The sequence below is a fragment of the Eumetopias jubatus genome, unplaced genomic scaffold (assembly GCF_037043125.1).
Source record: "Eumetopias jubatus isolate StellerSeaLion01/CBP00866 unplaced genomic scaffold, mEumJub1_p1.0 scaffold_1, whole genome shotgun sequence".
Taxonomy (NCBI): Eukaryota; Metazoa; Chordata; class Mammalia; order Carnivora; family Otariidae; genus Eumetopias; species Eumetopias jubatus.
Genome location: NW_028274807.1, coordinates 31952390 through 31970190, shown reverse-complemented (window position 1 = coordinate 31970190; position 17801 = coordinate 31952390). Strand labels below are relative to the sequence as shown.

The window sequence follows — 17801 nt, the reverse complement described above, 5'->3', positions numbered from 1 at the left end:
ATATGTAATAGAGTTGTGTGAACCTATACCATCTGAATTGCTCACTCTGAGAATGAAATTTAGAGAAATAGTTATTTGCTCTAGTCATTGAGTGATAGCTCAGTTTACAACATTAGATTCATTGCTAACAATCTCACATAACTTTAAAACATGGAATTATTGTATGATATTGCATGTGATATTGTGTATCACTTAATGTTAAGTAAATAATTGTAAGTCAATTCACATTGATATATTCTCTTTTATCCAGAGCTGTTAGGACGTAAAGTGTTTGAGACAATGCTTGTTTAAAAGAGAATAGTCATAAATAGAGTAATTGTAGACTACTTGACACTAAGGGCACCTTTTTTAAAAATGATAAACCCAGTGATAAATTATATATGCGAGATAATTGAAAATTTGACTTTTTATGCATTTGTATGAATTGATTTTTTTATTATTTGGTATATATCAAATATCTTACAGGTATATACAGTGTTAATTATGCTGAACAGTATTCATTCTTGTAGATTCACAAATCATTTCAGCATATTCCAAACATCAGGGTTAGCATTAGAATCATTACACTTTATAATTGTGTGGCAGCTGGTGTCCTTTAAATCTTATTTCAATAATTTGAACATACAATAGGCTTCCTTTTGTTTTATTGTTTTTAAGGATTTGTATAAATTGGAAGTTACTACTTTATAATATCACACCCAGAGTTTGCAAAACTGATTAAAATACCATGAGCACTTTAATTTGCTTTTAAACTATCATTCTCAGGACTTGATAAATAATGTGCCAGTATAAACACACCTGTAGAAAATACTAAAATAGGTATAAGACAAAATACAGCTGAATAATTGCTTTATAACAGATTTATGAGGGTAGGAAAATCCATAAGTGGTTGTTAAAGTGAGCTTTAGCTGTAGGACATTTATTTTGTGTGGCCAATGTTATTAGGAGAGAACTTAGAGCATTGCACAATTAAAGCTTAAAGATATGGCCATTTTACAAAGGTGCTTTTAAAGTTAACTTTGTGGATGGTGGAATACCCATTTCAGTGTACTTTTAGGTCATTAGTAAAGAGATGAGGTGTCCTCTTAGGTTCTTCCTTAGCCTTTTTATTCCCCTAAAATGTACTAAATTATTAAATATAATTGATAATAAGTAATTTTGCCCTGATTTTTAAGTTTCTTGGGAATAAATGTTAAATTATATAATTTCTGTGCCTGATTGAAGAGATTTTGAATGTTAGACATGGATGGGGACTTAGAAATAATTTACTTTAGCTCCGTTTTACAGAGGAGGAAACTGAGGTCAGAGATGTCTTGATATCCTATAGTAAACTGTGAACGTGTACATTTGATGCTTGACTACATACATTTGACATTTATAGTGGTCGTCCTAAAAGACTGCATCACATCACTTTTCAGAGATGGAATTGGCTGTTTTGACATTGATTTTCCATGAGAATGTAAAATATAACATGATTTGTTTCCTCCTCAAAACCTTTTTATATGTGTGAACCCCGCTCACATGTGAAAAGAGTAATTATATGTCCATGTTAATTTAATATACTAATACATGAATTGTGCATTTAAATAATTTTGAACTGGTGTGCAGTTGACATATGACATAGTAGTGGCAGGTGTACATGGTGATTTGATATCTGTCTATATTGCCACACGCTCACCATGAGAAGTCTAATTAACATCTGTCACCATACATAATGGCCTGTGTTTATTATTATTATTAATACATAATTTTTTTCTTGTAATGAAGATTTTTAAGATTTACTCTCTTAGCAATTTTTACCTATGCAATATTATTAACTATTATTGCCATGCCGTACATTATAGCCCCATGACTTATTTATCTTTTGGAAATTTGGACCTTTTGACCCCCTTCACCTTTTTCTCCTACCCCTTACCCTTGCCTCAGGCAAACACCAATCTATTTTCTGTGTCTGTGAGCTTGGTATTTTTTGTTGCATGTTTGTTTGTTTTAAATTCCACATAAAAGTAAGATCATAGAGTATTTGTCTTGCTTTCTCTGACTTATTTCACTTTGCATAATGCCCTCAAGGTCCATCTGTGGTGTCTCACATGGAAGGATATCTTTTTTTTTTTTTTTTTATGGTTGAATAATACTCCATTGTATATATACCACAATTTATCTATTCATGTTGGTCACTTAGGTTGTTTCCATATCATGGCTATTTGTAAATAATGCTGCCAGTGAACACGGGGATGCATATATATTTTCGACTTAGTGTTTTTGTTTTCTTTGGGTAAATGCCCAGAAGTGAAATTGCTGGATCGTAGGGTAGTTCTAGTTTTAATTTTTTGAGGAAACTACATATTGTTTGGCATAGTGGCTGTACCAATTTACATTCCCACCAACAGTGCCCAAGGGTTCCCTTTTCTTTACATTCTCGCCAACACTTGTTATTTCTTGTCTTTTAGGATAATAGCCATTTTAACAGGATGAGGTGATATCTCATTTTGATTTGGATTTGCGTTTCCCTGATGATGAGTGACATTGAGTATCTTTTCAGGTGTCTGTTTGCCATTTGTAGGTCTTTTGAAAAATGTCTGTTCTGATCTTCTGTCCATTTTTTTATTAGATTTTTTCTATTGAGTTGTATAAATTCTTTATGTAGTTTAGAAATTAACCCCTTATCAAGTATATGATTTGCAAATATTCCCCTCCACCCTTCAGTAGTTGCTTTTTCATTTTTTGATGATTTCCTTTGTAAATAATTTCTTATCAGAAGTTATTTGGTGTAGGTCATGGGGCCAAAACAGAACCAAAATTATATTAGAATAAGGTTTATTAACTCTTTTAACACAGAAGTCATAAAATGTAGTAAAAAGAGGAAGGATTTTAACAGCTGGACAGACCTGAATTTCAGTCCTCCATTTCTTACCTGATGTATGACCTTTAAAAAGTTACTTAATCTTAAAAAAAAAAAAAAAGGAGAGAAAGTTACTTAATCTTCACTTTCCTCCCTTTGAAAAATAGCATATTGGACACTACCCTACAGAGTTGCTGGGAGAGTTTCTAGTGTATGAACTAACACGTAGTTCGCTAAGTGATGGCTCTTTATTTAACTGAGATGTAGAAAGGTTATGTGATTTATTCAGGATAGACCTGATTAATTCTGGAGAGGATCTTGATCTGGTTCAGTTGGGTAATTGTATCATTATTCCATTATGTACCTCAACTCTAGACCCTTTATGAAATATGCCATTTGAGGGTAGGCTTCCAGATTTTCAAATGAACAAGTTCTTGAGCACTTTCTATATACAAAACAGTATGCACAGATAACTAAGACCTGGGTCCTGCCTTATCATAGCAAGTGAAGAAGAGAGATAGACACAAAAAACAACAGTATTAGCAGAATGTAAAAAGTGGATTTGTAAAGGGACGGCGAAAGTACTTTCAGATGGGAACATGACTGTCATTTGTTTACTCTTTCAACAGATATTTACAATGGGAGTAATGTTCTCAATTTGGTTAATTCTAGAGAAAGAATGGCAACGAAAATAATTAAATCCTTACCCTCATGGAGCTTATAGGCTAGCTTGGGAGATAGACATTTATAGAATAATTACATAAATGTATAATTTTAAGCTATAAGAAGTGCTATGGGAGGAAAATTGAGGTTGCTGTGAGAATATATGGCATTGTGGATAAGATTTAGTGTCAGATTTAGTGGGGAGTTCCTTGGAGATCTGTTTTTTGAGCTGAGAGCTAAGGTAAGTAGGAATTAACTAGGTAAAGCCTCGGGTGGGGTGGGGAGAAGGGATCCCTGGATACAACATACACAGGACCAGAGGTAAGATGATGCATGGTAAACTCAAGGACACAAAGAAGGCCTCTGAGGCTACGTTAGGGAGGTGAAAGGGGACCGGTGATATGAGAAGACACTGAAGAGCAGTGGCCAAGGTAAGGATTTTCCTCTCTATTTGAGGAGCAATGGAACCATATTGAAAGATTTTAAGCAGAAACATACTACAATCCAGTTAGTTTACTTTGGTCTTGTTTTTAAGCATTCTTGCCACATTGTGAGATTGGATTGGAAAAAAAGCAAAGCAGTAGTTCAGCTGAGCACTGTTGGAGACCTTGGGCCAGAGTGGTGGTAGCAGAGTTAGAAAGAGGGAAATGAAATGCACAAGGAGTTTGGAAATAAAAGCTATAGGGTTTGGTAATGAATTGTACATCTCCAGGAGGAGGGAGAAGAAAGATCCAGGTTTCTGGCTTTCTAAACTGACTTAGGGAGTATTAACATCAAAATTATGATCCTGAGGTCCTATGTCAGGTGGCACACATATGGTCATAGATTGTCAGGTAGTTGCATTTCAATTTCAGGCTCTTTAGTAGGCAAATAACTGAGTTGTACCATTTAATAACTGCTTTCAGAACGGGCACGTGGGTGGCTCAGTTGGTTCAGTGTCTGCCCTTGGCTCAGGTCATGATCTCAGGGTCCTGGGATCAAGTCCCGCTTTGGGCTCCCTGTTCAGCCAGGAGTCTGTTTCTCTCTTTCCCTCTCCTTCTGCCCCTTCCCGTGATCATGTTTTCTCTCTCTCTCTCTCTCTCTCTCTCTCTCTCTCTCTCATGAATAAATAAAAAATATTTTAAAGAAAACTGTGGCCTTGGGCACCTGGGTGGCTCAGTTGGTTAAGCGACTGCCTTCGGCTCAGGTCATGATCCTGGAGTCCCAGGATCGAGTCCCGCATCGGTCTCCCTGCTCAGCGGGGAGTCTGCTTCTCCCTCTGACCTTCTTCCCTCTCATGCTCTCTCTCTACCATTCTCTCTCTCTCTCAATAAATAAATAAAAAAATCTTAAAAAAAAAAAAGAGAAAAGTGTGGCCTTTTTTAGAAGTGGAAGGAAAAGAAAAAAGTATAACTTTTTCTGAGTATGATACGTCAGGCATTGTGCAACTTACCTTGTGTATATTTGTGGGAAAATAATTCTTCACAACTATCCTGTTAAACTTTCAATTTGAACAGCACGATTTCTCATTCCTGGCACTGTTAACATGTGGGGTTGGACCATTCCTTGTGGCCCGCAGCTGTCTTGTGCTTTGTCAGATGTTTATCAGCGTCCCTGGCCTCTCTCCATTAGATGCCAGTGGCACCCCCCCTTCAGTTGTGACAACCAGACTTGTCTCCAGAAAAGTGATCCTCAAGGAATGGGAGATATTTGAGTGGAGGGGAAAAGTTCATAGCATTTTATGTATCTATTAAATATATTCTAAAAATGCCCCTTTTCATCACTCTATTTTTATGTCTGAAAGGTTGAAAGACATAATGACAGGCTTTTAAGTTAAACTCAGTCTTTTCCCCCAAAAGAAATCACACCTAGTATTAAAAAATCCCAAGTGTTTTTAATTGTTAGAGATATTATCATTCATGAGGATCTATGCATGTAATTTCTCCAGCGTAACAGTGACGGGGTTCTGTCAGTTCAAAGGTAGTTACCTTCACTACTTGAAAATCTGAGTGTTCCTCTGTTTTAATAAAAATGCATTTCTTCCCAAAAGAGTCTCATAACTCACTATTTTACTTCATTCACCTTCTTCTGGAATGTGGTGTTTACAATCCTAGTCTGTCAGATTTATTAATTGAGCCCTGCTAGTCAATGAAAAAAAAAATGATATGAGAATAAAAAAGAATCACATCAATTTAAAGATTCATTAGAATTTAGTTACTAATAATGAAAATTAGTATCTGTGAATTAGGAGAATTCCATAGTCATTTAGTAGTAGGATTGGTTTTACCATAGATAAATTTGCTTAACTATGAAATCTTTTATAGAGTTATTCTAGGAGTTTAGAATACTTAAATTATTTTAGACTCACATACTGTGGCAGTCTTCTGTCATTACATTTCAAAACAATTATATCGCCCATTGCTAACAGTGAAGAATCTTAATACTTTATCTTATAAGGATAAACTTGAATATATTTGCCATTATTCTTCAAAAATTGAGATCTTGGTGTGAAAGTTTCAAAAATTTAATCATTGTTGCATTAACTATGTAAATATTTTCTTGGAATTTTCTTATATCTTCTGGATTTATCATATGAGCTATGTGTACAAAGTACTTCATCAACGTAAGGTAATACTAGCTGAAAAGAATATTTTTGAGGACATTTTCTAGCAGAGTATATGTTTGTATATACATAATCTGAAGGGAAAATATTGGGAGTATTTCCCAGAGGGATATATCCATCATCCTGCTTTGCCTCTGAATTTCCATACTCTTAAAATCATAGCATATAAAGCACTTTAAGAGTCAACTACTCTGTTCCTTTACCAGACAGGGTTATAGCTAAACTGTTGTGGCCAAATGGAAATAAATCCCATTTTGAAAGACCTCTGGAGACATCACAGTTGGCAACCAATTCATGGTTCAGTGACCTTTACTGTTAACTGCTTCTTTTCTGTACTTCCCCTAAGTCACTCATGCTATTATTTAGGCCCATTATCTTCTTGTCTTCTAGCTTAGTAGTTATCAAGATTGGCTGCTCCCAGTATTTATTAGACCTAATCTGAAGACTTAATGTATCTATAGAGCTACCTTATTTTCTCAGACAAAAAAAAAAACAAAAACAAAACAAAACCCTCTTTCTGTAGGTTCTGTATATTTTTTTAGACATTTATTATCTTTCTGACTCTTCTCTCCTGTATATAACAAGCAGATAGAAGAAAGCTTCCCTCTCTCCCTCCTTCCTTCTTTCCTTCTTTCCTTCCTTCCTTCTATTTTTGCTTCTCTTAGCTTCTTATTTATACCTAAAGATTATTGTCTGAACAATGTATATTCTTAGAAGATTTTAAAGTAATCAAACAGCTGGGGGGCCCTTTGATGTCACATTCAAAAAAGGAAGAAAGCCTCTTATTCTGAGTGTGTGTGTGAGAGCGAGTTTGCATGTGAGAGAGCGAGTTTGCGTGTGAGAGAGTGACTTTGCGTGTGAGAGCGAGTGTGCGTGTGAGAGAGCGAGTGTGCGTGTGAGAGAGCGAGTGTGCGTGTGAGAGAGCGAGGGGGGGAGGAAAGGTGGGAGAAAGGGAAAGAGAAAGGCTAAATTCTTCCATTTTAAACTTTTTTAAAAAAGTATTAGTCAAGTATGTAATATTTGTGTATCTCCAAATAGTTTAAAGAAAGCTGTCTTTTTTCTTTTTTACACAATCAGGAACCAGAGTTTTATAATTATATAAACCCCACCAAGATAACATAATCTAGGTGAAAGCAGTGTGTTTTTTAAGCAAACTCAGCCTTGTGCCAAATTCTCTAATCCCTCACCCCTTTCCAAACTCCCTCAAATATAAAAAGTTTAGAGATGTTACCGAGGATGGATTGTAATCTGCATAATGTTGCCATGTTAAAAAAATAGCAAGTTTTTAACCTCTTAAAAATACATATTTACTTTTTGAGTTTATTTTACTTCCTACTTAACATATTTACCATAACAGTAATTGTGTGGAAATACAATTTGTTCTTGCCTTTCAAAAGAGTATTATTCAGGGGGCGCCTGGGTGGCTCAGTCGTTAAGCGTCTGCCTTCAGCTCAGGTCTTGATCCCAGGGTCCTGGAATCGAGCCCCGCATCGGGCTCCCTGCTCAGCGGGAAGCCTGCTTCTACTCGCACTCCCCCTGCTTGTGTTCCTGCTCTCGCTCTCTCTCTGTCAAATAAATAAATAAAATATTTTTTTTAAAAAGAGTATTACTCAGTTTATAATGATTTCAAGTATGAAGTGATGACAATTGGCTCACCCTTAAAAAATGATCACATTACTTTTTTTTTTCCAAAAAGGTGAACTTTTCAAGAGGTTTTAAGCCTATTGTCTTCTTATCTGTTAATTTTCCATGTCTTTTTAAGGCTATAGCTAATGATTTTTAAAGATTTTTTTAATATAAGCAATTATTTTATTAAGTTTTAATACATAGGTAGTAATTATTTTAATGGTAATGGTTTTAGGGAAACATTTTATGAGTTTAAATGTAAAACCAAATACCTTTTATGCCCTGTTGCATATAGTTCTCCCCAAACTGGTTAACCAGAAGGAAAATGTATACAGAGACTTGAATTTAGTCAAGAAGCCTTGAATTTAGTTGAAAAGGCAGTCTTTGGTTAGTCATCTGTGACCTTGAGAAAGTTACTGAACAATTTAAGTTCCCATTTTCTCATGCAAAAAGGATAGGGTTAGACTGATAAGTTCTAAGGTCACTTCCAGTGCTAACATTTTATAGTTTTATTGTTTTATTAGCGATAGAGACAGACAGGCTTTTCCTCTTTCTTAACGAGAAAAGGGAGTTGGGGTAGAGGTTCTCCTAGCCTTTAAAGTAGAAAGAAAAGAAATGGACAAGAGTTAGGGGAGTGTAGGAGTGAGGCCGCCCATAAACCACAGTTTTCAGAGGATAATGAATGAACATGACCCAAATTACTCTGCTTTTCTCGGCTTCTTTCTGGACATACCTAACTGGACAATAATGGGCCCTGATTGTTGTGTAGAAGGTCCCTGATGTCTGTATGGAAAGAAAATTCTTTGACCTGACCCTGAGAGAAGTATGGTAAAAGAGGAAATCTGAGAAAAACTTAAAGAAATTTCTATCATTTATTCTTGAGAAGAGAAAGTTTAGAATGATCATTCCTTCAAGTGAGTAAAAGGATTTTATATGGAGGATATTAATGGCATGTATTTGTTTCCTGAAGATAGAATAAATAAAAAGTGGGGTTAAATTGTGACAGGCAGGTTTTCATTTAGATAAGAGACATCATTTCCTGATAATCGTGGTTGTTAAAAGCTTAAATGATCATGCAAGATAGGGTACTCTAAAAACCTCTGATGCTTTGGAAGCTTCTGTGTTAGATGTTGTTCTTAGATAACTTTATGAAATATTTTCCACTTGTCATTTGTCATTGATGTGATATGCAAATACATCAGCCAGAAGTTCTTGAATACACTGGGTTTTAATTAATGGAAGATTCAACTCCTCTGACTTGATCCCTGGTAAAACCTCTAAGCAGGGAAAAGCACTTTTAAAACTTTAAATGATCTGCTTCCTCATAATTTTCTTGTTTCTAACATGTTGGATATTTTTGAGATGTTTCAGGAACTTTAAATTACTAAAAATATATGACTCGAAAATCTTGAGGAATCATTCCTGTAGTCTCTTGACTTTTAAATAAGGCTTACTCTTAAAACAACAACAACAAAAAACAAGTAAATAAGGCGTACTCTTAACTGTATCTATCTAATATCAATTTTATTTTCACAGGTTATCCTAAAAGATACTTCTATAACCTTTTGCTTTTTCAAAGCAAAATTTTATTGCTACAGTTTCTCAGGTTCTCTTTTTGGTAGTTTCTAAATATTTCTTCCTGTCCTTTAAAAGACAGACCTAGGGCACCTGGGTGGCTCAGTTGGTTAAGCGACTGCCTTCGGCTCAGGTCATGATCCTGGAGTCCCGGGATCGAGTCCCACATCGGACTCCCTGCTCAGCAGGGAGTCTGCTTCTCCCTCTGACCCTCTTCCCTCTCGTGCTCTCTATCTCTCATTCTCTCTCTCTCTCTCAAATAAATAAATAAATAAAATCTTTAAAAAAAAAATAAAAAAATAAAAGACAGACCTAATTCTCAGACTTTCTCTCTGCTCACAAGGAACATACTAAGCACTGTTCAGGAGGGGAGAATTCTTTTAAAATAATCATTTGGTTAGAACTCTTGAAGAATAAATTCATAGAATGTTTATTTCTCTTTCTTCTGATAATACGTTATTTGACTCTATTATATTATTTACCAATTAGCATGAATTGACACCAATCATGAAATCTATTAAAAGAATGATTTAAGAAATTTCAAAAAAAGTATCTTGAAGGGTTCAAAAACCCTGTTTTCAAGTCTAGGTAGCATAGACATTGATCATGCCTAAGTAAGTTGAGAAAAGGTTTTTTGTTTGTTTTGTTTTGTTTTGTTTTTTAACTTTCCTTGCCTGAGCACACGAAATGTTATACCTAAATTTTTTTTCTTTAGAGTGAAAAAAGAAAGACAAATTATTTCACTCATGAAGGGAACACTCATTGAAATGTGTTAGTGAGTTACCTTTAAATTTTGCTTACATGGTAACAATAGGCAAGAGAACGTTTGTCTCTTCTATTTCACTTTTCTTTTTTTTTTATTATTCTGTATTTTATTTAAAGCATACATGTTTATCCTTCTACGTGGACTACGGAGCATGCCCATAAAGCAAAAGCAAAGCAACATAAATTGAGCTTGAATATATTACTTCATACCATACATTGTACCAAAATGTCCTGTGCTCCCATCAGACACCCGAGCTTTCCCCACTCCTTTGTGTTTTATTTTTCCCTGGTGGCAGGCGTTAAGGAAATGTAATTTCTGATTCAGCCCGGGAAATAACTTGAGAAGGCTGTTTATGGTCTGATGGAAGTTTTTTTATTGCGTTCTGTTTTGTTGTTGTGTTGTCACTATTTTAAAATTGTACCATTTCACAACAGCAGATGTGCTCGGCATAGTTTATTTAAACTGCAGGAATGTATATCAGGTTAAATTAATTTTGATTTGCTTCAAGACGTGGGAGTTATTTATTGAGTCAAATGTATTGTGGCTTATATGGGGCTATATGCAAACGTTCTGCATTTGGCAGTTATTACCTTTGTTTCTAAAAGAGCAAAACAAACCAGTCATTTTCCCGTATTTAAAGTATGTATCAGGGCACCCGGGTGGCTCAGTTGGTTGAGCAACTGCCTTTGGCTCAGGTCGTGATCCTAGAGTTCGGGGATGGAGTCCCACATCGGCCTCCCTGCTCTGCATGGGAGTCTGCTTCTTCCTCTGACCCTCCCCCCTCTCATGTTCTCTCTTGCTCTCATTCTCTCTCTCAAATAAATAAAATCTTTTTAAAAAATGAAGTGTGTATCACTTGAAAATTATATTAAAATGCCCAGTGTTTCAGCCTTGAAAGCAGATAGTGTGATTATGACGTCATTAGATAGGTTTATGAAGTTTTATCTGTTTTCATGTGTTCACATTTTTTCTATGTGGCTTAATTAAAATTCTGCAAGGATTTAGGTGTAACATCTTTTAATAACCTCGCTCCTCAGCCTGCAGTGGTGGACCAGCAGCACCTGAGTGCTTGTTAGAAATGCAAAATCTGAGGCCATACTCCTGGCCTATGGAATTATAATTTGTATTTTAAATTACAGGTCTTAGGGTGATTTATGTGCTTATTCAAGTGTGAGAAACATGGATTTGATAGAATATCATTGGTAGCATGAACCTTTTAAAAATTAATCTGATGGTGGAGTTGTATGATTTAATACTGCTTTATCTTTGATTAAGATGCTTGATTTCTCTTCTAAGTAGCATTAGCAGTTAAGATTTATAGTGTTTTTAAACCCATTACATATGTAGTTATCTAACCCTGTCAAATGTAGTCATTGAAACATGTTTTATAATTGTACGGCTATCATCCATTGTAGTTCTGTCATTTAATCATAGTAGAGATTTTAAGACTCATTTCTATTTTTCTTCAGTTACTCATGATTATACTTAAAATGCTAACGAATGTTCATTCATGGACCGTATGAGCCAAATATTAACGTGTTCTTTATTTTACTTTAAAAGAAATATCATTGTTAAGTCAAATCTTATTACTTTTTCTGTTTTGTTTCTGTTTATTTTTTATTTATTTCATGTTTTCTTTTTTTGTTTTGTTTTAGTTGGGTCTGGTAAGTTGACATTTTATTGGCCATCTTCTAATCACCGTGTCCCTGTGACTGGAACTTCTCTTCCCCTTTCCATCCATACCCTTCCATGTCCTTCAACCAATCAGCCTCCATGTTTCACTTGTCATTGGCCACAAAGACAGACTGCACAGAATAAAGTCTGCAGGAAGTATGGGTAACTGTGACAAAGAGTAAAGGTAACGGGGTTGCTAACTTTATGTCTTATTAAATGATGTGTGATCTGCATCCTTTTATTTTCTTTTCTCTCCCTAATTGAGTGATAAAATAAGGGATAGGACTATATTGTGGTTAAGGACTTTTTCAATTTATATTTCACAAGATAAACAAACAAAAATGGGTGCACACAGAATGACTTGGTTTTTTTTTAATCCAAAATATGTTTATGAATTCATGTCTGTCAACCTGAGCTTTTGTAACTATTCTTCAGTAATGGTCATTCAAAGTCCTGTTGATGAATAACCTTGCACTTAGGGCTGTATGCATTCTTTTTCATTTCTGTGTGTCAGGCTCATTTCATTTTATGTAAGAAACAATTGCATGATGTTTCCAAAATTTATTGAAGTTTGCTCTGATAAACATTTGTCCTCACATAAATAGTCATTAGGTTTCTAAGTACTTTCATGATCAGTACATTGGGGAAGGTACATTCACCCTTTAAAAAAAATGCTGGAACAATATTTTGGAGAATTTCACATGAGGATGCTAAGTGGTATGCCAGGAAATAATTTGACCTTAGGAAAAGCTCCATATTTTTTTAAGTGAAAGAGCTACAAAACTATTCTAAAAGTGTTCAGACTAATACAGATAGGATGGATTGTTCAATAATGGTGACACAACAAGGGACTATTTGAAAAAAATAGCTTTCTAGATGCTACCATATATGTAAAAATATATATGGATTAATATTTAAACATAAAAAAGTAAAGACAAAAGTATAGGATGAAAATGGAGGTGAATGTTTACATAATTTATTACATATTATATAATCTATATTTATTGATAGAATGAATACCAAAAATGCTTAACCAGATTAGAAAGACTGTCAACAAAATGAAAAAATATATCTACAATATATATGAGAAATGGATAAAATTTTTGCCTGTCAATAGTTCTTAGAAATAAAAAAGATAAGCATAGGAATACAATATTCACAACAAATTAGGATATCAGTGACAAGGTAATGTGAAGGGGAGGCGTCAGTTGAAATCGTCTTGAATATAATTGGGAAGGACGTTAATGTCACTACTGTTTTTAATAGTGAAAATTGGAAACAAATCCAAATCTAAAAACAATAGCTTGGTTAAGTAATTTAAGTCATTCGTATATGGTTTATTAAACAGTTATTGAAATGATATTGTAGAAGAACATTTTAAAATACTGTGGTCCAATTTGCATGGTTGAATTATGGGTAGCTCTTCTTCTTTTCTTTGCTTGTCTAATTTTCTAAATTTTCCACACTGACCATATATGACATTAGTAACATGGTTATGTATTTTTAATTATAGCAAGTTTAAATGTCGCCTTTGAAAAGTGTTCCAACATTATATCATAAATATCAAGTGGATGGATGTGATGAATGGCCTTCTCAATATAAAAAGGTGGATGATGGTGATAGCTAGATTGATAGATAGAGGCCCATTTAATCCATTTACATTTTCGTAGAGATATATTTATATCAAATATTTAACATACATGTAGAAAAGGATTTTTTGAAGTTATATTTCTAAGACATACCTTGTGGCTGATGTCACTGTTGTTGTTGGCTCAAGAATATGCCTGCAAAATACAGTAAATTCATTTCCAGGCAGATATCCTGTGTGGAAGGATTGCTGCAGGGTAAATACAGTTAGCATAAGGGTTTGTGTCCCTCGTTCTCAAGTAAGTCTTTGAGGTTGGAGGAGACCTGGCATTTTATAAAAGAAACATGGGTTCTGGCACATGCTATTAGACATGCTTCTGAGATTTAGGAAAGAGACCACCCAAAGTTTATACTTCGCTGAGTGGTCTGAACATTTATATTTTCCTACTCAAATTCCCTGAATATTGGAAAAGTCATATTCTCCCAGTCATTTAATTAATCATTTGTTTTCCTTTTATTGAAACAAACCAACTCTCTTCTGGAGGTAGTTTATTATCCAGTCAATCCTTTCAATTTCTTGATCTGATTTCTACCTCAACTATTCTAGCCCCTAACCAAGGAATCAAATGCTCCTGTATGGATGTATATGGAGGAAAATCCCCAGGCAATGATACACATGTCTGTTATTATACCTGGATAATGATAGTGTTGGCTAAATTCATGAGTAACCCACTCAATTACAATCAGAGTTTTAAAAAATTATAAGCTAGAACTTCAGCGTTACCAAATTGAACCTAAACTGTATCCCCTGACTTCATATTTTCTTCCCTATAAGTTACAGGACATTTGAAGGCATTTGACCTAATTTTTCAGGGCTCCTATAATTTTCTAGTCAAATGGTATAATTTCTACCAAACCTCAATTAAAAATAAAAAGCGAGTATGGAAGAAATCACACTAATCTAGAAGTTAGGAGATCTAATTGCTTTCTTCAGTTTTGCCACTATGCAATCTGCAGCAAGTTCTGTTACATCTCTCTCTCTCTCTCTCTCTCTCTCTTTTTAAGAGGCTTACATTTCAAACGAGAGATTTACAAAATTTATATATAATATATATTATAAATATTTGTATATATGTCTTAGATGCAATTGCCTAGACAGTACTGATCAAGAGAAAAGTACCTTTTCAAACCCTTCGCTTCATTAACAAAGAAATTAGTGGTAGCATTTGTGGTCATAATCTGAATATAATTTTTGGTTCATATTCCCTTGAAGGCATTATCCCAAGTGACTCATATAAGTAACTAAAAGTAATTTTAAGGAAAAGGTTTAAAATAACAGAACAGTCTTAAAAAGTGGATTGGAAGAACCCTCTCCTGTATAAACTGTTAAATACCTGGCTTGAAATGTTCACTTCCATTTGAACTGAGACAAGAGAGGAGAATAATTAGGTGTTTCAGACAGCTGATAAGAAATGCATTTGAAAAGTGTAAACAGTAGGTAAAAAGACTTACATTCAGTGCACATTTTTCTAAGCATAAAGCATGGCCCCCAAACAAGCTTTCCCCCCACTCCCAAAGTGACTCCATCAGCACACCTAATGTTTTCACCTGCCATTGCGCTCAATGTAACTGACACAATTTTCTGACACTCTATTTACTGCGGGATGAAGTGGCCATTTAAGTCTGTATAAATCAAACAGTTTGGACAAAGCTGGCAGTATTTATAATGTCAGGATGAGCAGATGTTTCGAATTTGCCCTCATTTCCATATATATTCTGTTGGAACATGCCCTTGCCTATGTAAATGAAGGAGGCATTTGACTCTACTATTGCTTTAAATTCATTTCTATTCAAGTAATTGGACTGAAGATTCTAAATGGTTATAATTTTCATGGTAGCATTTCAGGAGCTTTTGAGTTCAATTAAAGTAATTTTAGGGCCTGCTTACATCAGGAGATCCTTGGGTGTATGATTAAAGTCCATTCACCTTTAAGCAGCTCTAAATGAGAAAAGATATTTATTCATACAAATTTCAGTTGTACTCTGAAGGTAATGGGTCAAATTGCAGCTCAAGAATTCTTTTTAATGTGGAGGTTAATCTTAAAAGGTCAGCTGATTAAAAAAAAAGACCTCTGCACACACAAAAAAATCCTATTTCTTTCTATAAATATGCACTTAACAATTTAGCTTCAATTAAATTAAGGATGAGAATGGGTACATTATATCTTATAGTGCATAATGAGATACATAAAATAATGGCAGCACTTGGGATATCAGCAAATTGTCTCAATTAGGTTAAGAACTACATGGTTTTAATTCCAATAATTTGATTCATATCCTTTAGAACCTCCACACTTTGTTGTGAAACCCCGTGACCAGGTTGTTGCCTTGGGACGAACTGTAACATTCCAGTGTGAAGCAACCGGAAATCCTCAACCAGCTATTTTTTGGAGAAGAGAGGGGAGTCAGGTAAGACCTTATTCTAATATTTCAGTCAGCAAAGGTGGGTGTGAGATATATAAGAAAGCCCAAAATGTTAGTCATATAGCTGTTACTTTAAGAGAACTGAAAAATCTCTGAATGCCCTAGAAAATTTCAACTATGAGAGAGAATACAAAACTTCCTTCATTGTTATAAGGCTAAAAGCAATTTTCCCTTCCTAGTTTTGGTATATAGGGTGGTATATTGCATAGTAATTATCATATTAAATTTATCTTTATTTCCAATTCAGCCACATTAAAAAAAAAAACTACACTTTTTCTCAACATAATTTAATTATTATTTCGATTATTCAGTTATCTGTAATTGTTTTTTTTTAAAGATGTATTTATTTTAGACAGAGAGAGAGTGCTTGCACACGCGCGGGGTGGAGGCGCAGAGATAGAGGAGGAGAGGATCTTAAGCAGACCTTGTGCTGAGCACAGAGCTGATTTGGGGCTCGATCTCAGGACCCTGAGATCATGACCTGAAGTGAAAGCAAGCAAGAGTCCATGCTTCACTCTGCCACCCAGGCACCGCTGAAATTATATGTTAAAAGAGATTTACACACATTTAAAACAGAGATGATTAATTATCCAGTGCAATTTCTCTAAAAACACCAGGAATCTCAAGTGCCTTCTTCACTTCTTTATGTATGGTCGTCTGTATATGTCTGTGTGTGTACAGATAAATAGATATCAATTATATATATCAATTTATATATGTCAATTAAAGATTCATCAAACTATGTGGTATTCTATTTAATATAGATGTCATGGTAAATATAGTTCAGTATATTCTAATTCTTTGAAAACTGTCATATGTGATTGCCATTTGCCATCAAATAACTCCAAACATTTTATAAACCAGATTTTTCTGTATACATTGAACTACAATATAAAGCTCTATGCTCTTACAAACTCTAAGTTCACTATTGGGTTTCAGATTAATAAAAAGGAAATTTTGAAATAATTTCACTTTAAAGATAATAGGAAACTTTAAAATAGTTTTTATATATGTCTTTTTTCTCATCTCTTATTGACTTTGCTTTCTTCAGCAAAAGAAGCAGTTCCCTTTACTTGTTTTTGATACCTGTAAAAAAGATTCTCATTCATTTTTAATACAGTTATTCCTAACCTCTTTTATTTTTTGCTTAAATCAATCTTGGGCGAGTTGTCTCATGGTCTTGCTTCTACTGTGCTCCTAAACTACATATAAGTAGTTTATTGACTGCACTCAATCATCTTTTGTGGACAATGGATCAAGTTCACCTTTGTTTTCACTTTGGTAGGCAAATATTAACTTGATTGTGGTATGTAGACCCTCGTTTAAGTTATAGTATCTTCGTTGATTCTAACACATTCCATTTGGCCTCAAAGACTAAATATGCTGATGGTAAATTATAGACAAGAAAAATTGAAATATTTAGTACAGCAGAAAGAATTGGGAGTGTATTATATAAGAAAATCTACATAGTAGTAATAGTAAATCCACTAGAAGTTCTCAGAAGAGTAATATTTAAGTGATTCATTTAGTTATTAAATAAATTATTCATTAAGTCATTTAAACTGTGTCCAATTTTGAAATAATTTTGACTTTGTTTGGCTTGGTTTAATGATACAACTTTTTCCTCCAATTTTGTCATTGGACATGTATTCATGGAATAGTAGATAAACCTTTATAAAATTATATATGTTAAAAAGCAATTAAACTTTTAAAAAGGAACAACTTTATTTGGTTAGAAGAAATCTTGACTTTATTTCATGAAAAACAATGACATGAAGTGTTATTTCCCATGAAATATACACTCTCTCTAACAAGGGAACAAATTTCAATTCATAGTGAGAAATTTGTACCACAAAACAACATCATATCTTGTGTTGACTTTGTATATAAGCTAACTTATATAGAAAGATAAATAAAACTCCATTCTGAATTCTTATATTTAATATTTGATTTTCAAAATAATCCATGACGGATATGCTCGC

At 34.2% G+C, this 17801-nt stretch overlaps 1 protein-coding gene across 1 annotated transcript in view; it reads left to right on the top strand.

Annotated features, from left to right (window-relative positions):
- The window catches only part of ROBO1 (roundabout guidance receptor 1), a 491348-nt gene that overhangs the window by 398856 nt on the left and 74691 nt on the right, over positions 1–17801 (top strand). Inside the window, exons 7-8 of the mRNA XM_088022787.1 lie at positions 11730–11738; positions 15680–15804. Coding sequence (XP_087878913.1) covers positions 11730–11738; positions 15680–15804 — 134 coding nt within the window. The remainder of the gene's footprint in view (positions 1–11729; positions 11739–15679; positions 15805–17801) is intronic.